General features: G+C 38.8%; 2 protein-coding genes across 2 annotated transcripts in view; one reads left to right on the top strand and one right to left on the bottom strand.

Annotated features, from left to right (window-relative positions):
• The window catches only part of LOC140243398 (vacuolar protein sorting-associated protein 41 homolog), a 36899-nt gene extending 17549 nt beyond the window's left edge, over positions 1-19350 (bottom strand). Inside the window, exons 1-12 of the mRNA XM_072323079.1 lie at positions 19327-19350; positions 11881-12204; positions 10917-11000; positions 9368-9442; positions 8270-8335; positions 7399-7467; positions 6434-6553; positions 3624-3773; positions 2779-2845; positions 2186-2283; positions 1447-1579; positions 695-810 (exon numbers count right to left, since the gene is read on the bottom strand). Coding sequence (XP_072179180.1) covers positions 695-810; positions 1447-1579; positions 2186-2283; positions 2779-2845; positions 3624-3773; positions 6434-6553; positions 7399-7467; positions 8270-8335; positions 9368-9442; positions 10917-11000; positions 11881-12204; positions 19327-19350 — 1326 coding nt within the window. The remainder of the gene's footprint in view (positions 1-694; positions 811-1446; positions 1580-2185; positions 2284-2778; positions 2846-3623; positions 3774-6433; positions 6554-7398; positions 7468-8269; positions 8336-9367; positions 9443-10916; positions 11001-11880; positions 12205-19326) is intronic.
• Positions 19351-19949: 599 nt separating this feature from the next.
• The window catches only part of LOC140243822 (uncharacterized), a 109923-nt gene continuing 103438 nt past the window's right edge, over positions 19950-26434 (top strand). Inside the window, exon 1 of the mRNA XM_072323490.1 lies at positions 19950-20067. The gene's annotated coding sequence lies outside the window, so the exon portion shown is untranslated. The remainder of the gene's footprint in view (positions 20068-26434) is intronic.

Below are 26434 nucleotides of genomic sequence, written 5' to 3' on the forward strand. Positions count from 1 at the left end.
TGTTGACAGATTCCATAATACACAAATAATGAACACTACAAAGGGCATCTGTAAGAATTAACTATGCAAAAGCAACTTTGGAATAGTGTGCAACACAAAAGGTAAAGCATTGTTGGTTTGTTGTTTGTTTGTGTTTTGACTATTCAAAAGATATACCTGTAGAGGGTGGATAATGTTACACATACACATACATTGTACCTGACCAAGTAACATTAACATTTAGTGTCATATATCATTTTTACTTCTTTTTTTTTTCAATAAAATGGAGACCTGATTCAATTTTGCAGCAGCTCATCACTGGATAAGAAGCCCACAACAAATCAAGATGTTGCAGTAGGGTAGAAATGTAAAGAAAATATTATCAAGAAAATTCCACACATTTTTTTTTTTTTCAATGAAAAGTACACACTCCTTTGACTTGTTACTGACAGCTGATGTTTAAAGGGTTATATCATTTCCCGTGTTTTCTGAAAGAGGTAGGCCAAGTGCTCTTTATTACACTAGAACAAAATCCACTGATGTGTACCAGTAATACTTAGAACTGCATTCACTGAATCCACATATTATATATTTGGAGCAAACTTCCATTAACAGGGATACAATGCATCCAGGTGAGTGAAAAATCCCCCCTTCCCCCGTCCCCTGGACATAGAAGTGATTTTCTCGTTGACAGCTCAGCTTCTAATCTTCTCACCTCATACTTCTCGAACTGCAACAGCCAGTTGATGTGATCGTCCATGTCCCGTTGCCTGGCAACGACCACATCCTTGGGGCTGACGATGTAGAACACACCCTCATCCTCCAGATATTCTGGAAGGCAGGAGGGGAGGATGGGGACAATTGACAGATACAAACGAGTACTTTACATCTGATGTGACACACAAGACGACTTCAGATGTTATCACACATACTTCTCATACCTTTCTGTGAACTGTAAAAACAATACCCTAAATATTCATGCAAAGCTCTCAAAATTCATCAGTCATAACCCGTTCCTCCATAGTTATTTCAAAGCTCGCTGTTAAAAGTTTGAAATATGATTGAAATAATGCCTCCGGCACCACTTCGTGGCGGAGGCATAAAAAGGTGGATGCTGTAAATAGATCATGTCCAGTCTTACTTATGTAACAGTACTCTAAAGTATCTAGCACCATCGCAGACTGCACTACACTTTCAGTGTCAAGCCTTTGCACTGTTTACACCTGCAGGTATTTGTAAAATTATGAATCTCTGCTACAATGTACAACAAAAATACTATGCCGAATTTGGAATTATGAAATAGTATATTTCTTTCAACTGCAAAATATCTATTATGGTGCTTTACGTGATATTCTCTTTTACATCAAAGTAAACTAAATGAAGCTTTCAAACATGTTTTCATTTTTCCCCTCTTTTTTTGCAGAGGTTCCCTTCCCCAATTTCCATGGGCTTCACAAAGTGTAGTACCTAGGTGATAGTCATTGGGACGGTATGCCTGGAATCCACGCATGGAGAGGGCGTCGCTTGTCACCAGCTGGTAGTCATCCGGCGACGGGGTGATGATCTTCAGCTGGGGTCGGCAAGCTCCGCTGTCCTCACCCTACGGACAGAAATGATGACGGCGACCATGAACACCAATGCATCACCCGTCCAATCTGAATATCGCTCTCGATCACAAACATCCCAATTAAAAATTTGAAGATCCTTTCTCAAAGTCCCTATTTCGGGTGAATTTGGATCATGGTATCTTCTGTTGTCCAGTCTAGCTCTAGCAGGCCTTTATAAGACATCATCCTTTCATCTTTTTCTTGGTGTATACTTACAGTGTACTTTCTTTTGATAATGCTCTTTGTGTATTGATACAAATTACACGTAATGTTGGCAAAGTTGAATTATTTTGAGAACGCAAGTTTTGTACTCTATGGTTTATGCTTTGTCTAGTGTGAGCCTTTGGCGACAGATTGCTGGTTCATACTCCATAAAAAAGCATAAAACATGCATGGAGTGCACTGATAAATTGCGAAGCTTTAGGGCACAAAATCCTCCTCATTGTTAGCTTGAGAACTAAAAGGTCACCGTATACATTGTGGAGAGTCTATAGAATTACTATTTTCTTGCTCCTAGCTAATTTCATGTACCTTACACATCATCATCATATGCACAAAAATGATTATTCTGTCTGCGATGTAAAGGCTGCAGGTCTCACCTCGTTCTTTGGCCCATCCGTCACATAGGCCAAGACCACAAGGTCGCTGTTGAGAGGAGCCAGACCACACACAGTGAAGTCTGTCGTGAACATGGAAGCTGTTGGAAAACATAGATATTAAATCATACACAGCATGCGACAATGCAAAGAAAAAAGCAAATTGAAATCAGTTTATAATTACACACTTAAAAACATTCCCCTTTTCTGTAATTTATTCACACCCCTAAAAATCTAAAACCTTAAAAAGATCCCTAAAACTGTATGAGCATTCTTGAAAGTAGGCACATTAAAAATTCTCCCAGTTTAACAAGTACACATATCTGCACATGCTGGGATATCGCTTACTGGTTACCTCAAATCTGTATTTTAGTAGACATTCATACAAACAATGACCTTTTCAGCCCTGTTCCCATGACAGGATATCGAACTTCCTCACACAGTTAACAATCTTACCTTAATTAAAAAAAAAAAAAAAAAAAAAGGCAAGGGAGGGGAAGATCATAAGTGATAACATTAAAGATTATTTCATGAGCAAACAGTGGGGCCACACAACTACATTGTACTACTGCATTCTGAGATACTAGTATACTCACTGATCTCCACATATTTGCTAGGTAGATCCCTGCTTTCTGGGGTCATCCTCTCTCTGACACAGCAAATCTGACAAACACACAAAGTATGACATGCAGGCATCTCTTGTACACAGTGCACTTACAATATCTCAGTCATGGGCTACATCAAGCCAGTAAAGCTTGAATAACTAAAGGCAAAATCAATGTTTCACACAGAAGACTGGGATGCCTCATAAGATGTAACCATAAAACTCTTCACTTACAGTTTGATGTTCACTGATCATGACCTCTGACCAAGAATTGACCTTTAACCATCTCTGCATAATGGAAGCACTTTCCAATTCTCTTTATATTAAGCATATTATTTATCCATAACATTAGATACACTGTAACACTGGACATCCATCGAGTAGAATTAATAGCCAGATAATGACATCTTACATAAAATTTTGGTGACCCTCAAACTTGCCCTTTAACCTTTTACCCATATCATTTCCAGGAAATTTCTTTCCTTCTTACCAGGTATTACCACCACAAATATCAAGCTCAAGTCATGGCAGGAGAATGGCACATCTAACTGAAGGTCAGTGAACACTGACCTTTGACCTTTTAAAACTATTATTTCATGGACATAACCGTGTACATATTTCTATCCTTCCAACTTTGTAGTGTGCTTTTTGGCCAGGTAACAAGAGAGTCCGCTGAATACCTATCAGTTAAATCACAATGTAAGAGGTGTGGGATGGACGAACAGACGGACACACCCAAGAGTGGATTTTCTCTGGCACCCTTCAGGAGGAAGAGAGACCCTTCATGGAGGGGTACACAAACCAGAGTGTTAAGTTGGCCCATGGAGGAAAGAGTACCTTGATGGTATTGGCCCATCCAATGAGGAGGGTATTGTCGTCCTTCCAGCACAGGTTGCAGCGGTAGAGCTCAGGCCTCATGGCCTCGGGGTGACTCCTCTTGATGAACGTGATGCGGCGCTTGGAATGCATGTCGTAGACTTTCACTCCCTGCCGTGCACAGATGAGGACATCATTATTACATCATCATGACATCATCATGACATCATCATGACACCATCATGACATCATCATGACATCACCAACACCATCATTGGCTCCTTGACCCTTTCTGTGCTTTGTTTGCTAATTGGCACACACGCAGGAGCACTTCTCTTCACCAACTGGCACAGATGCCTGGAAACTATGCGGTATTTGTCAGTGATTAGAGATTACCTTATCCCCCAAATCCCTATTCTCATGGTCAGACATCCGGTATTTAGCGGGGGCTGGAGTGAAAAACAAACCCATGATTCTCCACGATCAGTCGGATGATCGGCATATTTTTTTAGATGAAATTATCTACTGTTTTCTATAATTGGCTTTGAAATTCTATGGTCAGATACGGTCCATCTTAAAATTTCTGAACAACACAAGAAATGTTACTGATGAATTACAGTAAAGAATGGTAGATTGAGGATTCTGTTCACCTACAATATAATATGCCTTTACAATGTTGTCTGTACAGTCACCATGTAGCTTCATACAATGTTTGCGTGCACTGCATGCATTCACATTCACCCCACATGCTCTTGCACGTGCACTGTAATGTGCACTGTACACCGTAAGCTGTTTGTTTTCACTCCAGCTATACCTGAAGTGACGCATACCCAATCTTGAGCATTGTGTCATCATAGCAGCCCTCCTAATGGACTGAGACACTTGCTTCTCCAGAGTGAACTTGCTAACTTTACAACTAGGTCGAGTTTGGATGGATTAATTAATGCTGGCAAAATGCAAGTGACATAAAAAGTACCCCTTTGGCTACTTTAATACATGCGCTTAGTCAAGTAGAAGTAGCAAAAGGTGTTTTGTAACTTACAGCCCTTTAGTGTGATCAAATACCCTTCGGAAGCCACACATGAATCATGCATAAAGATACAATGAATCACATTGGGAAATAGTTTACAACTAAAAGATTCATGACCATTGCAGGGCATCAGTATGTGACCCTGCATCACAAACCCTACAAAAAGTCGCCAGACATGGATTTTTAGTTAAGGGCAGATTCTAAAAGAGCAGACTCTAAGCTTTAACATGATGTATAACTCATTTCAAATGGACTCCCTTATCTAAATCCTAGAAAGAAAGCACACACTCTGGAAAAGTGTGAACTGAGAAAAGAGGCTCTGAAGTACAGGGTCTATTCAAGCACTTTATCTTTACCAGGCCATGCTACAGTATATTGTAGCTGTGTGACGAGAGGGACAAAACACAGGATGTAAACCACTGGAACAACAACAATGAAGGGATTATCAGATTAAGCTGAAATTAAGCACGCTCTATTAACACATTCTGTCCATGATAAATTTAACTGTCAAAGCAGTAGCCTTATCCTTTCAAAAGTTATAAGACTTGAAAGCGACGAGTATGCATAGGATTTCAAGAAATGAAAAGGGGCTTCTGAGACATAGCTGCTCATTCTACTCTCCTCCCAAAAAGGGTTCTAGAAAAACTGCTGAAAACACACTTTCCCATTCTTGTTATGATCCCAAACTTAAGAATAACGTAGAAGAAGGATAGCTCTTTCAGAAAATACGGAAAACTCAAGATTGACTCAGTTGACCCATTTCACCTTTTTTGGAGTCCTCACGTAAAATCAAGGGGTGTGACTTTTTGTTCGTTTTGTCATGCACGGTCACATATGGTTGTCTAAATATTGCCATCTTTGACAGTTGAAAACTTCTCTTCGGAATTATAAACTCTCTTAAAATTTTCTCCAGAAATCACTCTCATATCTCAAGCTTGAACCTGTAGGCAATTTGACTGTAAAACGAATGAAAGGTGCTCTTCCTCAATAACTGTCAGTTTAGATCAAAATAGAAGAGAAAAGGATGCAAACACGGATAGGACTGCAAATACGTTGGATGCTCCCTGTAGCAAATACTTAGGGCATAAATTTTGCTGAAAGAACTGTAAAGGAAGAAATTTTTGCATGCATGAAACATTTGTAAATTTCACGCAAAGCCACGATCCACTAGAAGCTTTTGTCTACACAATGCACTGAATGCCAACGGCAATTCGCTCAAGTTTCATGCTGTGAAAAAGGCCGTCAGCTCCAATGCCAAAAAAAGTTTCATAAAGCAAATGCTCCTGGTTTTACAGTATTGCCATTTGTTTGTTAGCTCCGCCAAGGAAGGAGATTATATTTAAGTCGGTGTTGGTTTGTCTGCACTGGTTTGTCTGTTTGCAAAATAACTCAAAGGTTGAGAACGGATTTGGATGAAACTTACAGGAAAAGTCAACAATGACACAAGGAACAGATGATTAAATTTTGGTAGGGATACAGGAATTTTCATGTATTTTCAAAGGATTTTCTATACATTGGCAAATAGGGTCAATGAACTTGGGAGTTCAAGCTGTGCATATTTGAGGTTTTCATACACGTACTAAAGCGTGTGCAGTGCTTGAGGAGCTGTGCAGCAGGAACCTACTGAGGAAAACACTTCTTAGCTGATCTTATTTTTTTTTCTTTTGTTTTAGCTACAAAGTATCATTTGGAAATTGGGTGATTTTCAGCATGCATGTATGGGTAGAAATGAGCTGCTTGTTGGAGATCTGTGCTCCTTATTAGTGTTTTTCTAGTTTTTATGCCTATGACTGCAGCTCACCAAGTCATTAGCCCAGGCGACCAGGGATGCCCTCCACTTGATGCTCCTGATGGGACCCTCCCCGTGGTGGAGGATGGTGGACTTGCTCCGCCCGAGGAAGCCCTTCTCATGGAGGACCAGCTGGAAGGGGAGGTGAAAGGTCATCTATTGTGAGTCGAGGCACATACATGACCCTCAGACGACACATATTTATACTTCATAAATCAGAAATCACGGGGCAAGATCATGCAATATTTTCTCTGACAAGCATTTTTGTTCATTTTTCGCCCAAACATCTTCTGGGACAGCACCCGGGTCTCGTGTAACCTCAATGGCCATTTCTCTAAGAGGTTAATGTGCATTTGACTGATGCAAAATGGTGTCAGAACTACTCATTTCACCCCCTTTGAAGGTACGATGTTGTTGAGCACACTGTGCACATAGTCTGAAGTTTGGCTTACATTTACAAATGTACTTCAATCTTTTCTTCTTGGGGGCAGGGGGAGGGGGTTCAGATAGAAGTGTACTGTACTTGGAGAAATGTCTGAAAGAAAATCCCATTCTAAGAGTGAATAGCGAGCATTTGATCTGTGATGCGAATTAAGACTCCCAGGTTGGACAATGGAAACAGCTGTCTCGTGCATATGCAGAACACCATTTTTGGTCTAATTTAAAGCATTGTCTTAGCATTCGCGCCGCAGATCTAAAGCTCGTACATATTTGCCTGAACTATGCCTGTATGAAACTTTCTCTGACTTCAGAAGGCCACTGGAACAAAGTACATACCAAACTGAACAGAACCTACATTATGAATTTCCACATAGATTCCATTATATCAGTATGTCAATATGTTACTTGTGGGTGCTGCAGCTTTTACTCTGTGAAATAACCAATTTGTGTGAATTTCTCTCGCGTTACAAAGAGAGAGAGAGAAAGTGAAAGCAGGAAGGAGAAAGAAAATATCATTTGAAGGAAATGACACTCACCCTATCACTTCCTGTGATGAACTGCTTTCCACTTCCGGGTCGCGAGAACTTTGGATCAAGGGCCACGGCCTACATTGCGGATCCATCAGAGGAAGGAGATGGAGAAATACACGCAAACCAATCACAGATGATGTGTGAATACATCACGTCATCTACTGGGTTCATGAACATCCTACTGTATGTCTAGCTGAGAAATAACTGTGTAAACTCAGTAAGTTCTTCATGTGCAAACATACAGAGCAGTAACTTGATGTAAATTGCATTCAGTTTATTCCTCTGCGTCCCCCCCCCCCCCTCAACATCCACGAATGAACTTCATATGACAGCCATAGACAAGTGTCATTGTGATACCATAAGGACCATAGAAGCAACAGTCCAGGACCCCATTTACCAAAAAAATTGTAATCAATCATAGATATCCTTACCACACAGGCTGCCATAGTCTCGCAATAGAAATCAACTATATAATCAATTATAACTCTTCATAAAAAAGTATCCAGGAATACCGGTACACACCTTATATAAACTGTAATCAAACTGTCCTTAATACAAAGGCTCATAAGCCGAGTTACGTGTAATTTGAGCAAAATGAATATAACATCGCTCACACAATCTTTCCGCTTTGATCACGAAATAAAATATATATCCCTGTCAAAAACACAATCTTCCTTCCCTTCACAATCTCTAGGCCATTTGTCAATAAATTGATACAATGCTTTTACTCATTGGATTCATTAGTTGATACGAATACAGTACAGAAATGGGGCAGTCTACACAGTATTTGGACTTCATACTTACAATGTACAAATGGTGGCTGATGTTTTACATACTGAAAGACAGTTAAGATTGAAAGAGAAGAGTCAATACCCACCTTGACTGGACGATCAAAGGACTGGACTTGATTGTGCTCTCCTTCGTATAGGCCTGTGATAGCCACCTGGGTATTCATGAAAAAAAAAAAAAAGCACTAACAACAAATTAAGTTTGCAGAACTAGATGGCATAGATCTACAGAAATAGGAAAATAATTCCCCCTCAAATGCAGAACTAGAAGGCATACATCTATAGAAAAAGAAAAGAACTCCCCCTCACACACAAAAAAAAAAACACACCAAAAAACAGGAAAGACTAAGAAAATTTAAACACCTCAAAAGACAGACAATTACAAACCATACAATACTAGATTGGTATTTATGTCGTACATGGTACGAATTTTGTGTTGTGTGTCATTACCACTTGTTGGCAGCAGCAATGCCAAGGAGCAAACTAATAGAAAATTGGGAACCTTTTTCCCCATTGAAAAATGACAACAACAGCAATAACAACATGAAAAATTGGATGCAACCCTGCACAATGATAAAAACCCATTTGTCATCTCCACCCCCCTGATGGATGGTAGTTCTATGAGAACATTCTGGCCACGCCTCATTTGCTGGAGATGTGCACCAGAGTTCATGCTTCATCAATATCTTATGCAGTGATGAATGAGAGAGAGAGAAAGAGATAGAGAGACAAAAAAAAAAAAAACAAAAAAAAAAAAAAAACAACCCTCCAATAAAACATGACAAAACCAGCATGAAATCTTGCTGGCATGGTCAGGAATTAAACTGTGTCTGAAGTGTTTCTCTTTGCCGCACAGATACAGCAAGCAAACACTTTAAAGGAACACATATGATGTGTATCAGTTTAGTTTAGCTAGATTTGCAAAGTCTCTACAACAATCCCCCCCCCCTCCCCCATCCCCCGCCCATCCCCCAAGGCATTTTCAAGTGTAAATGGCATGTTTGAGTCAGAACAGCATTCGTTTGGTAAACCCTGAATCATATCATTTGGAAATCCACTGTGCATGCACCACTCCATCGAAAGTCAGGTAACTGTGCGGCAGTGTTACACGTACCTGTCTCTGTCGGGACCAAACTTTGATAAGAAGGGAGGTGGGAAAACTGGTATTAAACTGGTAAGCTACTTACCCTTCCGTCATCAGAACAGCTTGCCAAGTAGTCCCCGTTCATGTCCAGGCTAACTTGGTTGACCGTTGTGGTGTGCTGCAGAATGCAAATCAGAACGCAGAAAATGTAAATGTGTGCTTTTTACAAAACATAGGTTTCTAAAGTCCAGGGCCCCATTTCATAAATGATATTTAAGATATTAACTCTTGCTGGAATGGCAGCTACACATAGCAACAGCCAATCAGGATGCTGGATTTTTGTAGTTACCATGACAATTGCCATTCCAGCAAGAGTCACTATCATATCAACTTTATATTATGAAATGGGGCCCAGATGTCTCTTTCAAGAAGTCATGTAAAATATTTGGACCACCAACATTCACCCACCAATATCAGGAAGGTTCAAAGTACCACTCAGGGATATGAATATGCGACACATGCATATCTCAGTTAGTGAAATATTCCCTAATCAGGGAGGTTTTTATATTCTCTTCTCAAGACATGAAAAGATATTTGTACGTAAAATTCCAGGAAGCCTCCTGCAGTGTCAGGGAAACTTGGCAGCACTGTAATATTGTTGCTTCCATTCTGTATATCACAGCTGATTTTGAGTGAGAACTAAAAATGATTCTACACTATCGAACTGTTGCTGAACCCTTTATGTGCCTATAGGCACTAAGCTTTATTTGCCAATATGTTTTTTTTTTTTTTTCTACAGCATTCAGTCCATCCAAACTTGACCTAGTTGAAGATACCGGTATTAAAGCGAGCCCACTCAGGGTGTAGCAATGAGCCTCAGTCAGGAAGGCAGGATGGCCATGGTAACACAATAGGGATTAAGGGGATTAGATAATCTCTTTTCACTGCTAAGTTGATTCTTGACGTACCTGGTATGTGCCAAATGGCAAAGAAAGCACATCAAGGATGACCTACATGCAAATGGGCAAGTGTCTAGAGTCACAAAGTTTCACGCCTTCTGAAAACCACATTTAAAAAAAAAACTACAGACACACACGACCACACACACTGTACATGTAGATCTTTGTTACAAATTCAATGTTGGGTTAAAACGAAAAAAAAAAAAATAATAAAATATATACACATGTTCCAAAACAATATCATCTGCCATGCACACCTCTGGACATTTCATGAATAAACAATTAAAGGTATCATTCAATTAACCCGTTGAGGACGAGTCCCGAGTATACTCGGGCAAGTGTCTATGGGAAATGTGTGTTGTAGCAAAATCAAACCGTCCTCAATGGGTTAAGGATGCTTTGTGGTTTACTGTCACCTTTGCCTGTGATGGACACCTTGCTGTTTAAATCTTTGCCTAACCGTACCCTGGTGAGTCTTGAAGAAAGTCTAGGGTAATTTCCTGGTTAGACATCTAACTGGGATAGGGTCAAGTGCTAGTGTTTGTCTGAGACAATGCAGGTTTTTCTAGCACTTTTCTGCTTAAAAAAAGCTGGGTGATCAATGGTATTCACTAAGCCAACAGGACAGGTGGCAGAATGTTTTGTTGAGGGTGTCACCTCATTGAGATGGGTGGATGTACTTCAGGTTCTCACCTTGGTGAACTCCTTGCCACTAATGGTGTTTCCCTGGTGATCCAACACATGCAGAACTCCCCAGTGGGTGCCAACAGCCAAGAACTAGAGCCAGGGAACAAGAGAAAAATCACATATAATTGGTCAACATTTAATCTGTATCATCACAGATGATGAAAATGAACAACAACAACAAAACAAAAAACAAAACAACAACAAACAAAAACAAAACAAAAACATATAATGATCCATTTAAAATATCAATCTTTAAAGACCTTTGCCAAACTGCAAAAGAAAAAAAACTTGAGACATATAATAAATCACTTAGGCTGTTGGCTCAGATTCATGACAATTTCAGACCGCAAAAATGTCTTGCTTTACAGTATTGTACAGAATAACTGCTTAGTTATTTGTAGTTTTCTTCCTCTTTGGAAGTCCTGTATAGAATGAGTGAATTTGCTGTTGTAATGCAGACAGTTCCCTTTACCACAGAGCTGGAAAGACTTTCACCAATGCTACATGGTGAAGTGCGTGCTAGATTGTCATGATTTTCCAAAAAAAATCAAATACAATGGAAAGTTACAATACCAGGCTGAGTGCCAAAAATTAGTTGCGCTAAAATCTCCATTTTCATAGTATCAGTTCCAAAAACCGTGTAGTACATGTTCAAGTTTTTCCAAATTGAGTCCACCTTCTGCCGCCACGTCCAGTTTTATCTCCGCTTGGGGTCTTTTGGAGGATCACTACCAAGTACTAAATACCAAGAACATGCTCATTGTGGTAAATAAAAGGATAGGAAAAAAAAACACTGAACAGAACTGCAAAATTTTGATAGTCCAACCACCTGGCTTGATGTGTTGGTGAAGAAAAATACAAATGTAGGTGCACATATTTGTAGAAATTCAAATTATGTACCAGTGCACACATTCTGGTTCATGTACATATTGAACTTGAAGCATGCACCATAAATGATACTGGACTATACCTTTGTATGCACTGCTAAGTAGCTGGCAGCATCACTGTTGAGGATGGATTCCAGTGTATTGCTGATTCGTTCATATTTCAGTTTGGGCTCATCTGCGTCCTCCTCATTCTCATCATCATCATCATCATCCTCATCATCTTCATCTTCATCTTCATCTTCATCTTCATCTTCATCATCGTCGTCATCATCATCATCCTCCTCCTCATCATCATCTTCTTCCTCTTCATCCCCTTCCTCATCCTTGGCAGTGCCCGGAAGATGGCCTTGCTGATCTTGCTCCTCCTCCTCCATCCTCCCCGCACCAGACTGGTCCTCGTCTTTATTCTGTCAGTAAGAGAAACAAAGTTTTGATGTTCAAAACCATGAGCAGAAGATATAATAAGAGGACAACATCAAGGGGGGGGGGGGGGGGGGGGGACTGGCCTACATGTACAATCTAGGTGGAGAATACAGCTACTGTTTTTTCTGTTACGCTAAACGTCTGATGCGGTAAGTCTATTGTCTTTGCTAAGCGATACAGTAGGTCTGATGCGGCGGGACTACAAACAGTGGTTCTAGCATTCACCACCTTATAGCCACTCATCTTGTTTTCTAGTTGTTGTTTTCTTATTATCGATTCTAAATCTGTGGCCACAGACACAGCTTGGTATAGTATGTCCTAAAACTCTTATAGAGCCATGCTTGTAAAAAAAACTACTACTGAGAAAGATTGAATTGTGTATCAACTGAGTGTTGTTTCTTCTGGATATAACTGCTTATTAAGGAAAATTCAAATCAACTGTTCAGATTCTGCTCAAATTAAGCAAAATTCATTACTTTTCCTGACTGCCATGGGTTTGTGTTTTTCTTGCAAAGGGGATCATAAACAATGTGTTTCACCACATTTTGGAATTAACTCAGAATGACTCTGGTTGGAACATATGACAATAGTTTACAGTTTCCCATCACAGCAATGTATATTTTCTCTTGTTCGGTCCACATTCAAGTACTTTAAAAAAATCTAAAAAGAAAGAGAAAGACAACCAGCAACATGCACATTTTGCACATGCCAGCCAAAAATGTCACACAAGTTATGACAAATGCCTTTTCTAATAGTCATTCACAGTCCTTGAATCCATTTTTTTCTCTTAAATCTATTTATTTCTTTATGATGTACATGTATGATGGCATCTCATTCCCTGAGCAAAACCCCTGGATTGACACATCTGGGATGCCAGCCTAATTGTTGCCATTGCCATAGCAACCCATCAAATATCTTGACAAAAGTGCCAGACTGAAGTTAATTATGGCACTGCGTGGAGTCTGATCTTTGGGCATGCATGTTGCATCAGTCATACTGGCCAATGCTGTGGGGATGTCATGTCTTGAATGCATGCAAATCCCACTGTAGCAGATAAGAGAACATAATGGGTTGTAATATGATTTAAGGTATCGTTGCATAGCGATAGTGAGAATGTTACAATGCTAATAATCAAATGACAAAAATCCAAATTGTGAAGTCGACTAAAGCAGACAAGAATGATTTTGGTATTCATTAGGCTTTTAATGCATTTTTTTTCCATCTTTATTATTGGTTGTTCTGGGCAACAATTTAAAGCACAAATTTGCCTCACTAAGAAACAAGTACAGAGGATGAGAAAGTACAAAACATTTGATGCCTCTACTTGTACGTCAAATACATCTTTGTGTTTCTCTTTACTGGCTGTCAAAATCTCCATGTCAGGCCAAGTCAATATGAGACAAAAACACAGAGAATGAATGCATATTAACCTTTTTCACTTAGAATGTAACTTTGTTGTTGACATTGCAGAAAAGTCAAATGCAACTTTTCACTCCTGATACAAGCCCAAGGCTCAAGTCTTCTTTTTCTTTCTTTTTTTCCATTAATTTTTTGCTAGCTGTAAGATATTTGCATAAATCAATTTACTGTCTAACCATTTCTCCGTGTCAAATGCCATTGACTGGAGCAAAAAAAAAATGTATATATATATGAATTTGGTTTGTCACTTTGCCAACACTCTCATCATGAATATTACAATGATTTAAAAACATAACCAACAGACAGCAAATTGATGTGTGACACATTGTGGGAGCCGGGCGTCTTTGAATGTTTCTACAGATAAATGGTGCCATATGAATGCTGTTTCATCATCATCATCATCATCATCATCATCATCATCACACCATCATCATCAAATTAGTAAAATCGCTTTGAATATTAGTGAGCATGCATGCATTACTACCAGGGTAGTTTCTGTTACAAACCACTTCACTTGTGTCTGTTTTCAAGGCTATGTTTCTTAATGGAATCACTGAAAAATGCACTTTGCATCCTGGTGGATCTTCTTCAAAATGTTAATTAACAGTGTTAATTAACAGAACATTTAAATGTATCACAACATTCACATCAAAATAACCACCACTTGCTTCACAAGGCATTTGAACTTTAGGTCAGTTGCAATAGGACTGACAATTTAATTGCAAAAACTTCCACTAATGTCCTCTCTCCATCAGTTTCTCATATCTATTCTAGTTTGTCTCAAACCCAAGCATTGAGACACGAATACTGGTACTTTTAAGAATACTGCATCACTGTTTAAAATGACAAGCGAAACAACACTACAAAATGTGAATATTCAACAACATGGACTAAAAACAAAAACTATACTTGAAATCACACCAAATCTATGAACAGACATGACAGGACTGAGGAGGGTTGTGACTGGATGCTCATGTTCTATGTCGCACTGAATGACAAACTCAGACACATACCATAGTGTATCAACCTCATATTCAATACCATTTGATCATAAGCATCCGATCAGATCAGTTGGCTAAAACCAATGTATTGGCTAAGACCGATGTGTTGGCTAATACCGATGTGTTGGCTCAGTAAGTAGAGCGGCTGCCTCACAATCGGGAGGTCGTGGGTTCGAACCCCGGCCGCGTCATACCAAAAGACGTTAAAAGATGGGAGTTGCTGCTACCTTGTTTGCCGTTCAACAGTTGGAAAGGTTAGAGCAATGTCGATCTGGCACTGCTCAGTGGCTGCCGGGCCCACGATCAATTGGGCAAAAAAGAATTTCCATTTTCGGACAATAAAATTTGGAGTTTATATCCAAAACAATTATTACAGTGAAAAACATATCATTATACAACCTAAAATGCCTACAATTGAATGTTTTACGTGCAAGACTGTACAATAATTACATAGTACATCTTAGAAATGCCTAGATAATATGAAGGATTTATGTACATGACTATACACAATATGCAGGAATAAATCTTTAAAAGAAAAGAGAGAAAAAAAAAGTCTTTTAAAAAAGAGACAAGGTCTTGGCAACAAAGCAAGATCAGCCATCAACCAATGTGAAATTCATTGCACATGTGTGGCCCCTATTGGAAATTATATGATTGGAGGTGCCTAGGTTTGACACATTCTCTCTTAACCCAGACCTTTTCTTGATAAACTAAATTCAAAGACCCATGCCCATTTTGTGTAACTTACTAAAATCTTTATTATTCTCACTTTTTTTTTAAAAGACTGTCATTCTCACATGTTTCAGCTTCTCCCTGGTGTCATTACCAGTGTAATTTGGTAAAACACTCCTGAAAACTCTGCTCAGTGCATAGAATTATCACACCCATCTCACTCACTAACTCAATGTTTATGATTGAAAATCTTTGCATGACTTAATGAAATTAGTGATCTGAACTGTCAAGATACAAGTAAGGTGGCGTTTTTAAGCTCCCAAATGAAAGACGAATTATGCAAGCATTCCCTATCCCCCCCCCCTTTATTTTGGTCTGCCAAAAAAGACGCTTAAAGAAATTTACTGTTTCTACGAATTCTTTCCATTAGAGCGCAAGGAAGAGAGAGAGAAAAAAAAACCAAGCAAACAAACAAGCAAACCACACACACACACACACACACACACACACACACACACACACACACACACAGAGAAATCCCTAAATATGATGGGTAAACCTCCTATGAGGAGCATTTATACAGCCACTATACTTATCTCTGACAATCTCTCACAGCAGCCAGTCTTAGATGAACTAGCACATAATTGAAGTTATATTAGAGCCTATTGATGATGAACTAGAAAAGCACTCTGAGAGCGCAGACCTCTGTCAAGCAGCTACTTTCCACCGATGATCTTGCTCTTCCATAGAGATCAGTGATTTCCACCCATACGTATGCATGCTGTAAAATTGCCCGATTTCCCAAAATAGAAGCCGTTGTTACAATGTATGTCATAAACCCTCAGTTGCATGGCGCGCCTTACCCTAGCAGAAACTAGAGCACACACTTTAGTGCGCTATGAAAACTTCAGAAATGTGCATTTTGAACTCCTAAGTTCATTGACCCTACCTGCCAAAATATCGAAAATCCTTCATAAAATCCAGAAAAATTTCCGGATCACTACCAAAATTTCATCAGTTGTTCCTTGTGTCATTCTCAGCCTTTCCTGTAAGTTTCATCCAAATCCGCGCAAAGCTCTTTGAGTTATTTTGCACACAGACAAACAAACAAATGAACAAACCAATGGTAATGAAAACCTAACCTCTTCCCTTGGCAGAGGTAATTATGCATTATTATACAACGTCCAAGTAGATCCTTGTAATTTGATTGGAGGATTGTTGGTGACGTGATATTCAATAAGTACTCCATTCAACGCGCCGTGCAATTTTGGTTCTATTTTTGCGTGCAACTTGATTCGATTTTTTCGCTCTATTCCACGGTTCGAGAAATTGTACGGTACTGCATGTACTGTGTGTTGCATATTGAGGATCGCATGCGCGTATGTAGGCCTACGTAGTGCTAGTGTACAAGCACTAGCTGTGACCTGTATCTACACTGATTGCACAAGCCAGAAAGAGAATCGCAGTGGATCCACATGTAAGTATGGCTATATTTTTCATACATATAATATATGTATGAAAAATATAGACTTCTAGGCCTACTTAGACCTACTCAACAATCCTCCAACCAAATAACAAAGATCTACTGGGACGTTGTATAAAACAAATAGTGTATGGTCTTTACTCGTGCAATGGAACGAGATTTCGCACTCGGTGAAAGATGAGGCGCACTATTCAACTCGGCTTTGCCTCGTTGAATAGAGCGCCTCTATCTTTCACCTCGTGCGAAATCTCGTACCATTGCACTCGTGACCATTCACTATTTGTATACAATACGGGTACAGAGAGAAGTGAGTGAGTAGAACATTTTGCAAGAACATATGATCAGCGCTGGCAATATTCATGACAAAAATGTGATTTCACATTGGCAAAGCATGATCATCATGTCCACATTGTGGAAAAGCTGAAAATGTGACAGTGTTTTGTGCCTAGCACCTGAAACCAGGATAGCCAGATAAATCTGCCAATGCCAAAGACCCTTTGGCCTATTTTGCCGAGATCTTGAGCAAATGGATTCATACACAATGCAGCTATGTATGCATGTGTCTCTCTTTTTCTTCTTTTTTTAAGCTAAAGGAAATTCCTGATACTGCACTGTAGCACCAGATTTTATGATTTTTAACAGTGTTGAATGACAAAACTACAAACACATGACATGTTGTGGGATAAGTACGATAAAGTCTTGAAAAAAAAATTTATCAAGATTAAGTTTATGTGTTGGGCCAATTTCAGTGAATGCCGCTTGTTATGAATAATAACTTTGAAGATCATGAGTACTTCTAAAGTTGAAGATATATTTTGTATTCTAATATTTTAAAGGTCCTGTTTACCTTTAGGAGCAGTGATTTTAAAAATTTTCAAGGTATCCCTTTTGACGCATATGTGTAGGTCAGTTGTATCACAAAACATGCTACCAAAGTTTTTGCAATACAGCTTAAAATATGAGACATCGCTATTTTTCTCATTAAACCATAACTGTATATGGTTTAGTCTGGAAACATTTTTATTACACTGTATATCAATTGTTCACAATTTGTATATTTAACAATACTTAACATCCATTATAGTATACTGGTGCAAATCTTTAGATTGGTTGTTTCTATCCCTAACTCACATTTTAGAACTATTTTGAAGCACTAATGCCAGATTCTTGTTTCATCTGCAAATGGTAAATCATGCCTGTAATAAAGTAATATTCTCACTTTTGTATTTAAAAAAAAAAAAGTAATATAGCTAGGGTCTAGTGAAGGAGAGGGTGAAATTCATTCATGAACACTGAATCTAACCCAGTATCAAGCCAAAATTTCAACAATTATTACCCAACACGATTTTTGCTTTGGCCAAGGGAAATGGACAGGGTCTAATTAAGTAACCTTGCCCATGGAAGGGCGATAGTGTCTCGTTAAATTAACATTTAGAGCACAGACACCCAGATCCACCAAGTCTCATACTACAGACATGAGTCTTACTCCCCTGCGACCCATCTCACGCTCACACGCCCAGCAATAATTTTCTCGAGCCTCCCAGAAAGAAAGAAGAAAGAAAGAAAAAAAATGCAGCAGGTAGATCAATGATAAACAATGGATGATAAGCCCGCTTATAAATGCTGAATTGAGTATACTTTCCTTAATCCTTCTGTTAGTGTTGGCTGGAGAATACCTACTGGCTGTATAACAGCTATTTTCCTTCCTAGATAAATAATCCAGAGGTCACTAAAAATATAATGTAAGTCATACAATCTATAATCAAACTCATTCACCCTTGACCAAAACTTGGGGGAAATATGCTCAACAAAATGACTTGCAGGACTGCCTTCCAACGAATAGATGAGATTTATGGCTATCAGAATTATGAGTGCACCAAATTACAAAATTTCTAATTCCAAAATAAAAAAGCTCAATACAGGGAAGGGGGACATCCGCTCGGCCCTCGGGCATCCACTCCACCTCCCATCATGAACCACTGCCCCTTTTATTTTGGTTACGTCTCTAAATCGCAGTTTCTCACTCCCATTCCCAATTCCAGCCAGCTCCATCCATATCCAGCCAGTTGAGAAACTTCGGCGGCATCTTTGTAAACTTTGAGTATGACTTTGAGAAACCACCATTCGGCATTCCTGTCTATCCTGCATGTTTTGAACCGACAATCCTCAATGGCTCACTGCACCTATCATTCCAGTACAGTTCCTGTGTGAGCTACCATACAAAGGAATTATCTTATCAAGCATCAAGTACAGCAACGTCGGCCAACATTCAACAACACCTCTTTTTACGTGTTTTACTACCGCCGATTAAGAAACATACAAAGATTTCAGCATGTGGGACTGATGGGAAGACGATGGCAGCAGGACGAAATATATATGGGTCAAGATCAACGCATTCCCCTACGACATTCACGTTTGAGACTGACACACATTATCCACAATATTTCTTATAAATTTTTGCAGCCGCTTCTGATACTTAAATGATGTTTAATAAACATACGTTCAGTTTTATAAAGAAAGTCAACACTCACTGTCGCTGTGCCTCCTCCTTCCATTTCGCTACTAATGAATATTCAACATTTTCTTGTAAGGCATAAAATGATAATCCGCTTCTCGCAGTATGATGGGTCATCTGAGATGTACGGATGATTGTCTACTGGAAATTATACTTAGGTTTTATTTTGTTATTATTTGATCAAAATGAAAGAAATAGTTTGAATTTTGATGGTATGAAACGCTTGGACTTTTTATCTTGCGGAGGAACATAGTTCGCGATCCGGTGCTTATTATTCGGGATTTCACACAATACATTTACATATTGTATGCGTCTTTAGGGATACGACCGCTGTAATACAACACCGGACGACCATTTTTCTCATATCAAAAAAGGCTTGAAATTTGGGTAAGACTCGTATTTTTTATTGTTTGTAATGTCAATTCCGTACCGTAATTCGTACAGATTCTGTGGGCGAATTCTAAGATAAGCGTTGTGTATTTTATTAGCATAATTTATCTTCTGTTGCACGTGTATTTATTGTGATTTTATTTATGAAAATCAGCAAATTACGATTGTGTACCAGTGCGGAGAGAGCATCTGATCAACCCCGTAGGGGTCCCTAGAATTTTTTATCCAGGCCAGAGCTGAGGCAGTAATGCATTTTCTTTGCCAGCTCTGGTCAAGAAGGTGACTTCAGATTGTAGAAAGCTTGAATATTTTCAATTCTCCTGACTATGTTTTGGCTGATCATCGGATCTGTTGAGCCCTGCAGGCAGTAAGTGAATTAATTTATCAACAGGATGATTTGATAGTAATTAATGTCTGCACTCGCTATTTAGAGAATTATCATAATTTATATGGACATGTGATATTTATTTTTTCTCCTTTTTCATTTGAAACATAATACTTGTGCAATTATGATGCTGATCATCCTGACCATTTACTTGAAATAATATTACTATGTCATAATCATAATTTAGGAGGAATTACTGCTATTGTTCCACCAAGTCGCAGAGCACAACTGCTGCACTGGCTGCCTGCCCTGGCTCAGCTACCGTTACAGTGCAGTGGAAGTGCTACACGAACAGCCAGTCAGATTGTAAACAGAATGGCATACAATTGCAATGTGTTTTGAATGCTTGCTTTGTGTCTTGGCCTTGCATCAACACATATGGGGAGGATTTTCGTGTCTGCAGTCTGGCGAATATGTGCTGTGGGATATTGTTTGGGCTCGTTGATGTGAACAGCGTGCGTGTGGTGCGTGTGAGTGAGGGTGAGGGTAGGGATAGGTCTTTGTTCTGAGTTGTCTAGGGTTTTGTCTGTACTTCACGGTAACAAACCCTCTCTGTAGTGCTAGGGTTAAACTTACTGTGTGATCCCTGGACCTGATGCATTGTCAGCAATTAGATATTTGGGTTTGAAAAGGAACCTTGATTATTGTGGCTCATTATAGTGGGTATTGATGGATACTACCTTTTTCTATAGATGTGTATATTGTGAGTGACTTCTTGTGAAGTTAGCTTACCACTGTAGTGTACAGCTGTAGTATGCAGAGAGCCACATATTGTCAAATTGTGATTATTTTCCACACATTGTTTAAATTGTCATAGTGTTGCTTATAACTTAAATGAATATATTCAAACCTTGATAGCCTACACATTGTATTTGCCATGAAGTTATTAAAATATGCCTCAATTTGAAATTGTGCATTTTTTGTATTTTTTGTATTTTTTTTAGAGAATATAAGTTATAAACAGAACTTACTGCATTACACAGTACAAAATCTAAATGAAACATGATGTCCAGTAAATGTGGGATAGTACACGGTATGCAGTGTCATAATTTTTGTATATTTGTTGGCTTTGGTTATAGACCAAGTGTCATGTTTCAGGTGAAGTTTTGTCTCTTATATGTACCCATTCATGTGAATCAAGTGTACTTGTTGATGGTCAGTTTCATTTCATCTGATTCTATTTAATACAAAATTTCTTTGCATATAAGGTAGTCTAGTCCTTTCTTGTGTATGAAGCCCTCCATATTTCTGCCAACTACGTATAGCCAGATGCCATTGGCTGTGTAAATTGCTTGGAACAAGTTGAATTTTTGTTGTACTTTTTTTTTTTTGTGAGGGATAGGAAGGGAGGGTATTGTAGAGAAAGCAAAGATAGTGTTCACTACACTTTAGCTTCTATTGCACACATTCGCAATTGTGTGTGTGTGTGTGTGTGTTTTTTTTTAAATTCCGTAGTAGAAATCTTAGAACAGATGAAAAATTCAAAATACTCTATTCAGACATGTACAGAAATAATGTAATCCACAGAATTGATAGTCAAGGGTTCAAATATTTCCATTACATGAGCAGCAGTAAGTTTATGATGTACGCGCATTATCCTGATTTATGTTGCCATTTATGAAACCATGCTATCGATGACATCTGTGTTTAGAACCCCCATGTAAACACTGTATGTAGTTGAGATAGTTTGATATTGATAACTCCATTCTCTTTCAATGGTTTAAGTTTAACTCTGTGTGTGATATGGGAAGGAGCTTAATGCAAACCCTGCATGAAATGCATAAATTGTGGTCTCTTTCCCTGGCAAATTATTTATTACTTCCACAAACTTAAGGAGGCTGGACAGACTAAATGTTCTACACACTTGAAACTCTCAAAACTCTAATGCATCACTGTACATCATAACATTTGCTTGCACATGTTCAAAGTAAAGTGAAACCAGTGTCTAGCAAGTAATGAAAGAGCTCAAGACTGACATGACCTCTATTGGAAGGCAATAATGCATCCCTATGTCAGTAACAGTCAAATGAGTGTGTACTTTTCATTAAAAAAAGTCCATTTTGCAAATTCTCTTCATATTTTCTCTACATTATAAACATCTATCACTGTATCATCATTGCCATACTGTGACATCACAAATTGTTGTAATCTTCTTATTAAGTGATGACGGTACATCAGATTTAATCAAAATTATAAAGATTCACATAACTTTTGATCGAATGATCTGAATTTCCTCAAACTTCAAGTCTCCTAAGAAATGTGTACTGCTATGGACTTGCTCTTCTACAGCGCATTCAATGTTCCCTATGCGCTTTACGATATTATCACAAAACGTAATTGACAAATTACATTCAATAGAATAAAAATCGATGTAATCATGCAGCTTTCAGCATATACGGTATACACCATTAATATGCATAACATACACACACACAGGTCTACAAACAAAAATTTTCATTTCACAAATAAGTCTTTAAAGATGATTTGAATGAAACCAATGTAGACGACTGGCAGATATGCTGTGGTAATGAGTTCCACAATCTTGGGGCAGCAACTGAAAAAGACCTGTCACCATAAAATTGTGTATTTACTTTTATAGGAAGGCGGAAAAGGAATTGATGTTGTTATCTATGATTAGTGTGGGGACAAGTGAGGTAATTAATTCCTTGAGATATTGTGGACTGATATCATTTTGTACATTCTATACAAACTGGAGAATAATACACATGTTTGGACAGAGCTATAAAAAATTCAAGGAGAATTCAATTTTACTTTTTTTTTTTTTTTTTTACATTTTAATTACAGTGCGAATCTTAGCTCCTTGCAAAATTTATGAAAGTTTCATGCCCACAGAAATTTCTGGTTCATAGTGGTTGTTATTGCTCTTGAGACACATTGCAAACAGAATAATATCCTGGCTTTGAACCCTGCCTGGTGCATGTGAGCATTTCCCTGGACTGGATGTTTTCATTTTACGATATACCTTCCTTGACCCAAAGTGTGAAAATATGGGTACCTATATCTTGCTAGTAGGCTGGGGTAATAATAAATGAGGGGCCCTCTTGCACAACAGTGCAAGGATGGAAGAGCATTCCTGGGATAGATAAGACCATGGAGAAATTAAGATTGTTAAAATTGTTGTGGTTGCACTAATTTTATTGTTTGAAAATATGGGTTAATTGGTTGTTCATTTGCTAAGTGATTATTTGATGTTTATAGGCCTAATGATGCATTGCACGTAGGAATTAAAAAAACGGTATCCATCTTTAGCCAACTCTGGTTGTTGTTAAGACTTTGGATGAGTGTCAGAACAATATCTAAATGAGTTTGAGAATTGTCCCTTTCCCCCCCCCCCCCCAAAAAAAAAACAAAAAAAAAACCCAACAACAACAAACAAAAACACAATGAGAGTCAAGTTTGATTCGAACCAGTAAGATTATGACAGTCAAGCAACTGTTTGATTCTTTGCCATGGGACCATGATGTGGTTTAATTAGTGGAAGGACATACTTTGTTTGTAATGTAGTTAAAACTAGATAAAGTTTATTTACTAATAACTTCAACCTTTGGCAATGGTTGACTTTTACAGATAAGCCAAATGACTCATGAGCCTTCCAATAAAGATGGGCTTCTGAGAATACTGAATTCTCTGTCTGTTTTTATGTTTGTATATTAGATAGAATCCACGTCTTGTGCATTCATAAAGTAAGGGAAAAACTACGGAAACCAGCAACCCAAGCATACATGTTGCACATAGTGCATTTACACAGAATCAAATGATGTTGCCTACCAGGTAAATGTGAATCAAGACACGCTTAGGTAGTTCTCAGAATACATGTTTTTCAGATCGGCAGTGCACTTGTCAGTGTTGTGAGAGTAGCATTCTCAAAGAAAGTGTTTTCCCTAAAGGATTAAGTACCGGTACAGTAGTTTTTCAAATATAAATGGTGTTTGCACGAGGCCGCCACATGTACCGTAATCCCACAAAGGAATATGCTGATCAATACTGACCTTGTAAAAAAGACAGAAAAGATGGCTGTATGAATGTTTAGCTAATGATCATAATTTGCATGTTATACCAGTTTCATATCTATACCAATTGGATTTTCTTTGGATATAGCCCATGGTGTCCATGTTGTGACTAGTCTAAGTAACAAGAACTTGCTTGTTTTTGTTTTGTTTTTGTTTTTTTCAAGTGGTAAATTGTAGGGTTTGTAATACAAAATGTACGTGAGGGGATCCTGTGATGAACTGATGAAATGTGATAACACACAATGACAAGGCTACGTGAGTGAGCATAACAATTAGGTGATTGGTCAGTATTGTGCGATACGATACGTGTTGTGGACCAGACAATCTGTGACATGGGCTTTTGGGCACTTCTATTAAATTGCAAACTCTGAATCTTTGAAAAAACACAAAACTTTTTTTTTTGTGGTGAGGATAGGATGCATTTTGTTTTGAAGTTCAAGGCATTCGCAGTTACTCTTGTATGCATTACTCCTATTAGATGCAATCTCATTTCACCCCAGCGTATGTCTGTGTGATACTTTCCTGATAAGCACGTGTTTAATGTTGTGGTCTGATTGATCTTGCAAATTGTATATTCTGATACATTCCTCTCTCTGCATTTATCTTCATTTTTTTTTTTTTTCTCAGTGACAATATTTCTTATATCATAGCAAAACTGAGTAATTTCAAACTGGTTTTCCAAAACCGTGAATTATGATTTCAGAGTGCAATCGTAAGTCATAATGTCCTGTTAAAGTCTTTTGTGCTGCAATATCTCTGGAGAAATTTCAATCTAATGGGACAAGCATAGTAATATCTTTATACTTTGGGAGTTGTGATCCAGTGACCACTAGTCCCTTTTTAAATGACCTTTCGGGTCACATGGTAAAACATTGTTTGCATATTTGGTTACATTCCAGACAGCAATCTGGAGAAATGCAGGCATGGGGAAATAACCTTGCTATGCCATATTTACGTAGTATTCTAGTACAATTGTACATATGGACTTGTAGAGCTCTACCCAACCTTTTACTATACAGTACAATGTCTGTTATTCTGTGGCCATCAGAATCCATCTTGTAATGGAAGAAACCACTGCAATATCTGTGGTATCAATATTTGAAAGGGCGTGAAGGAAGGGGGGGGGGGCAGAAATTAGATTCCAGGATTGATTCTGTATCAGACAGAACAAATTGAATTTTTCAATATCATTGGGGGATCAAGGGGATTCAGTGTATCACAAGGGGGGACATACAAGCTACAATTGTACAAACTCATAGAAGTTATTGTGATATGATCCTCAATATCACTGGACTGTTAAACACACTAGTCACATAACTTTCAAACTTATCCTCGTGAGAATATTTTTATGGATGAAAATGTGCAGTCACTGACTGGAGAGTGTGCTCTGTTGTCAAGAAGCTCCCAATGTTTTGTACCTCAAGTATTCAAAGTTCATTCTATTTTCCTGGTATGTAATTAATTATAAAGATGAAAAATCTGTTGCTTGGGGTCACTAGATCTTTTGTCATGAAAGTCCTACAGTACTACCAGGCTCCCAAACCCCAAACCAAGACCCCGTTTACAGTGCGAGGCTCGGCCGCGGCCAAGTCCACCTTCATTTCAGTGTAAACGCGCAAAAGACCAAATGCGAGGCCAAAATTGGCCTCGCATTTGGCCACACTCTGGAGGTGGTCTCAGCCGCGGCCGAACCGTGGCCGAGCCCGGCCTTTTCTCAGTGTAATCGCAAACTGGGCCAAATGCGCGGCCAATTTTAGTCTGGCTTCCAAACCCTCTGTCTGTACTATTTCGCTGTTCAGGATATTAACCCCCTCAACGTCAAAAACTAGTATAGTTTAAGGTGGTTTTTTCCTGCAAAGGATTTTTCCTTCGGCAAAGGCCTTTGCCCGAACGGCGACTTCGTCGCCACAGAATTCATTTGGCAAAGGGTCTGAAAACCAGACGATACCAAATTGCGTTTGTTTACAAGCAGAGTGCTACTACGACAAAATATTGAAAGGTTTGAATCAAAAGCGCGGCCGAGCCCAGCAGTGTAAACGGACAAAATTGCGGGGCCCGGCCTCGCAATTGAGGCTGGGCTCGGCCGCGGCTCGGCCACGGCTCGGCCCAGCCCCGCACTGTAAACGGGGTCCAAGGAGTGCAGGTGCTAGCCACTGTGGAAGGTGGGACTAGCAGTTTTTAGTATGAATACATGTAGGTATCAATTCTTCAAGTAGAATACTGTTCCCGTCGATTAATATGATTTACTATGTTGTTTCAGTGGTAAGTTGTAGTATCTTTTTTGAAGCCTACAATAAAAACTCTTATCAGTTGAGTAA

Source organism: Diadema setosum, chromosome 20 (genome assembly GCF_964275005.1).
Source record: "Diadema setosum chromosome 20, eeDiaSeto1, whole genome shotgun sequence".
NCBI lineage: Eukaryota > Metazoa > Echinodermata > Echinoidea > Diadematoida > Diadematidae > Diadema > Diadema setosum.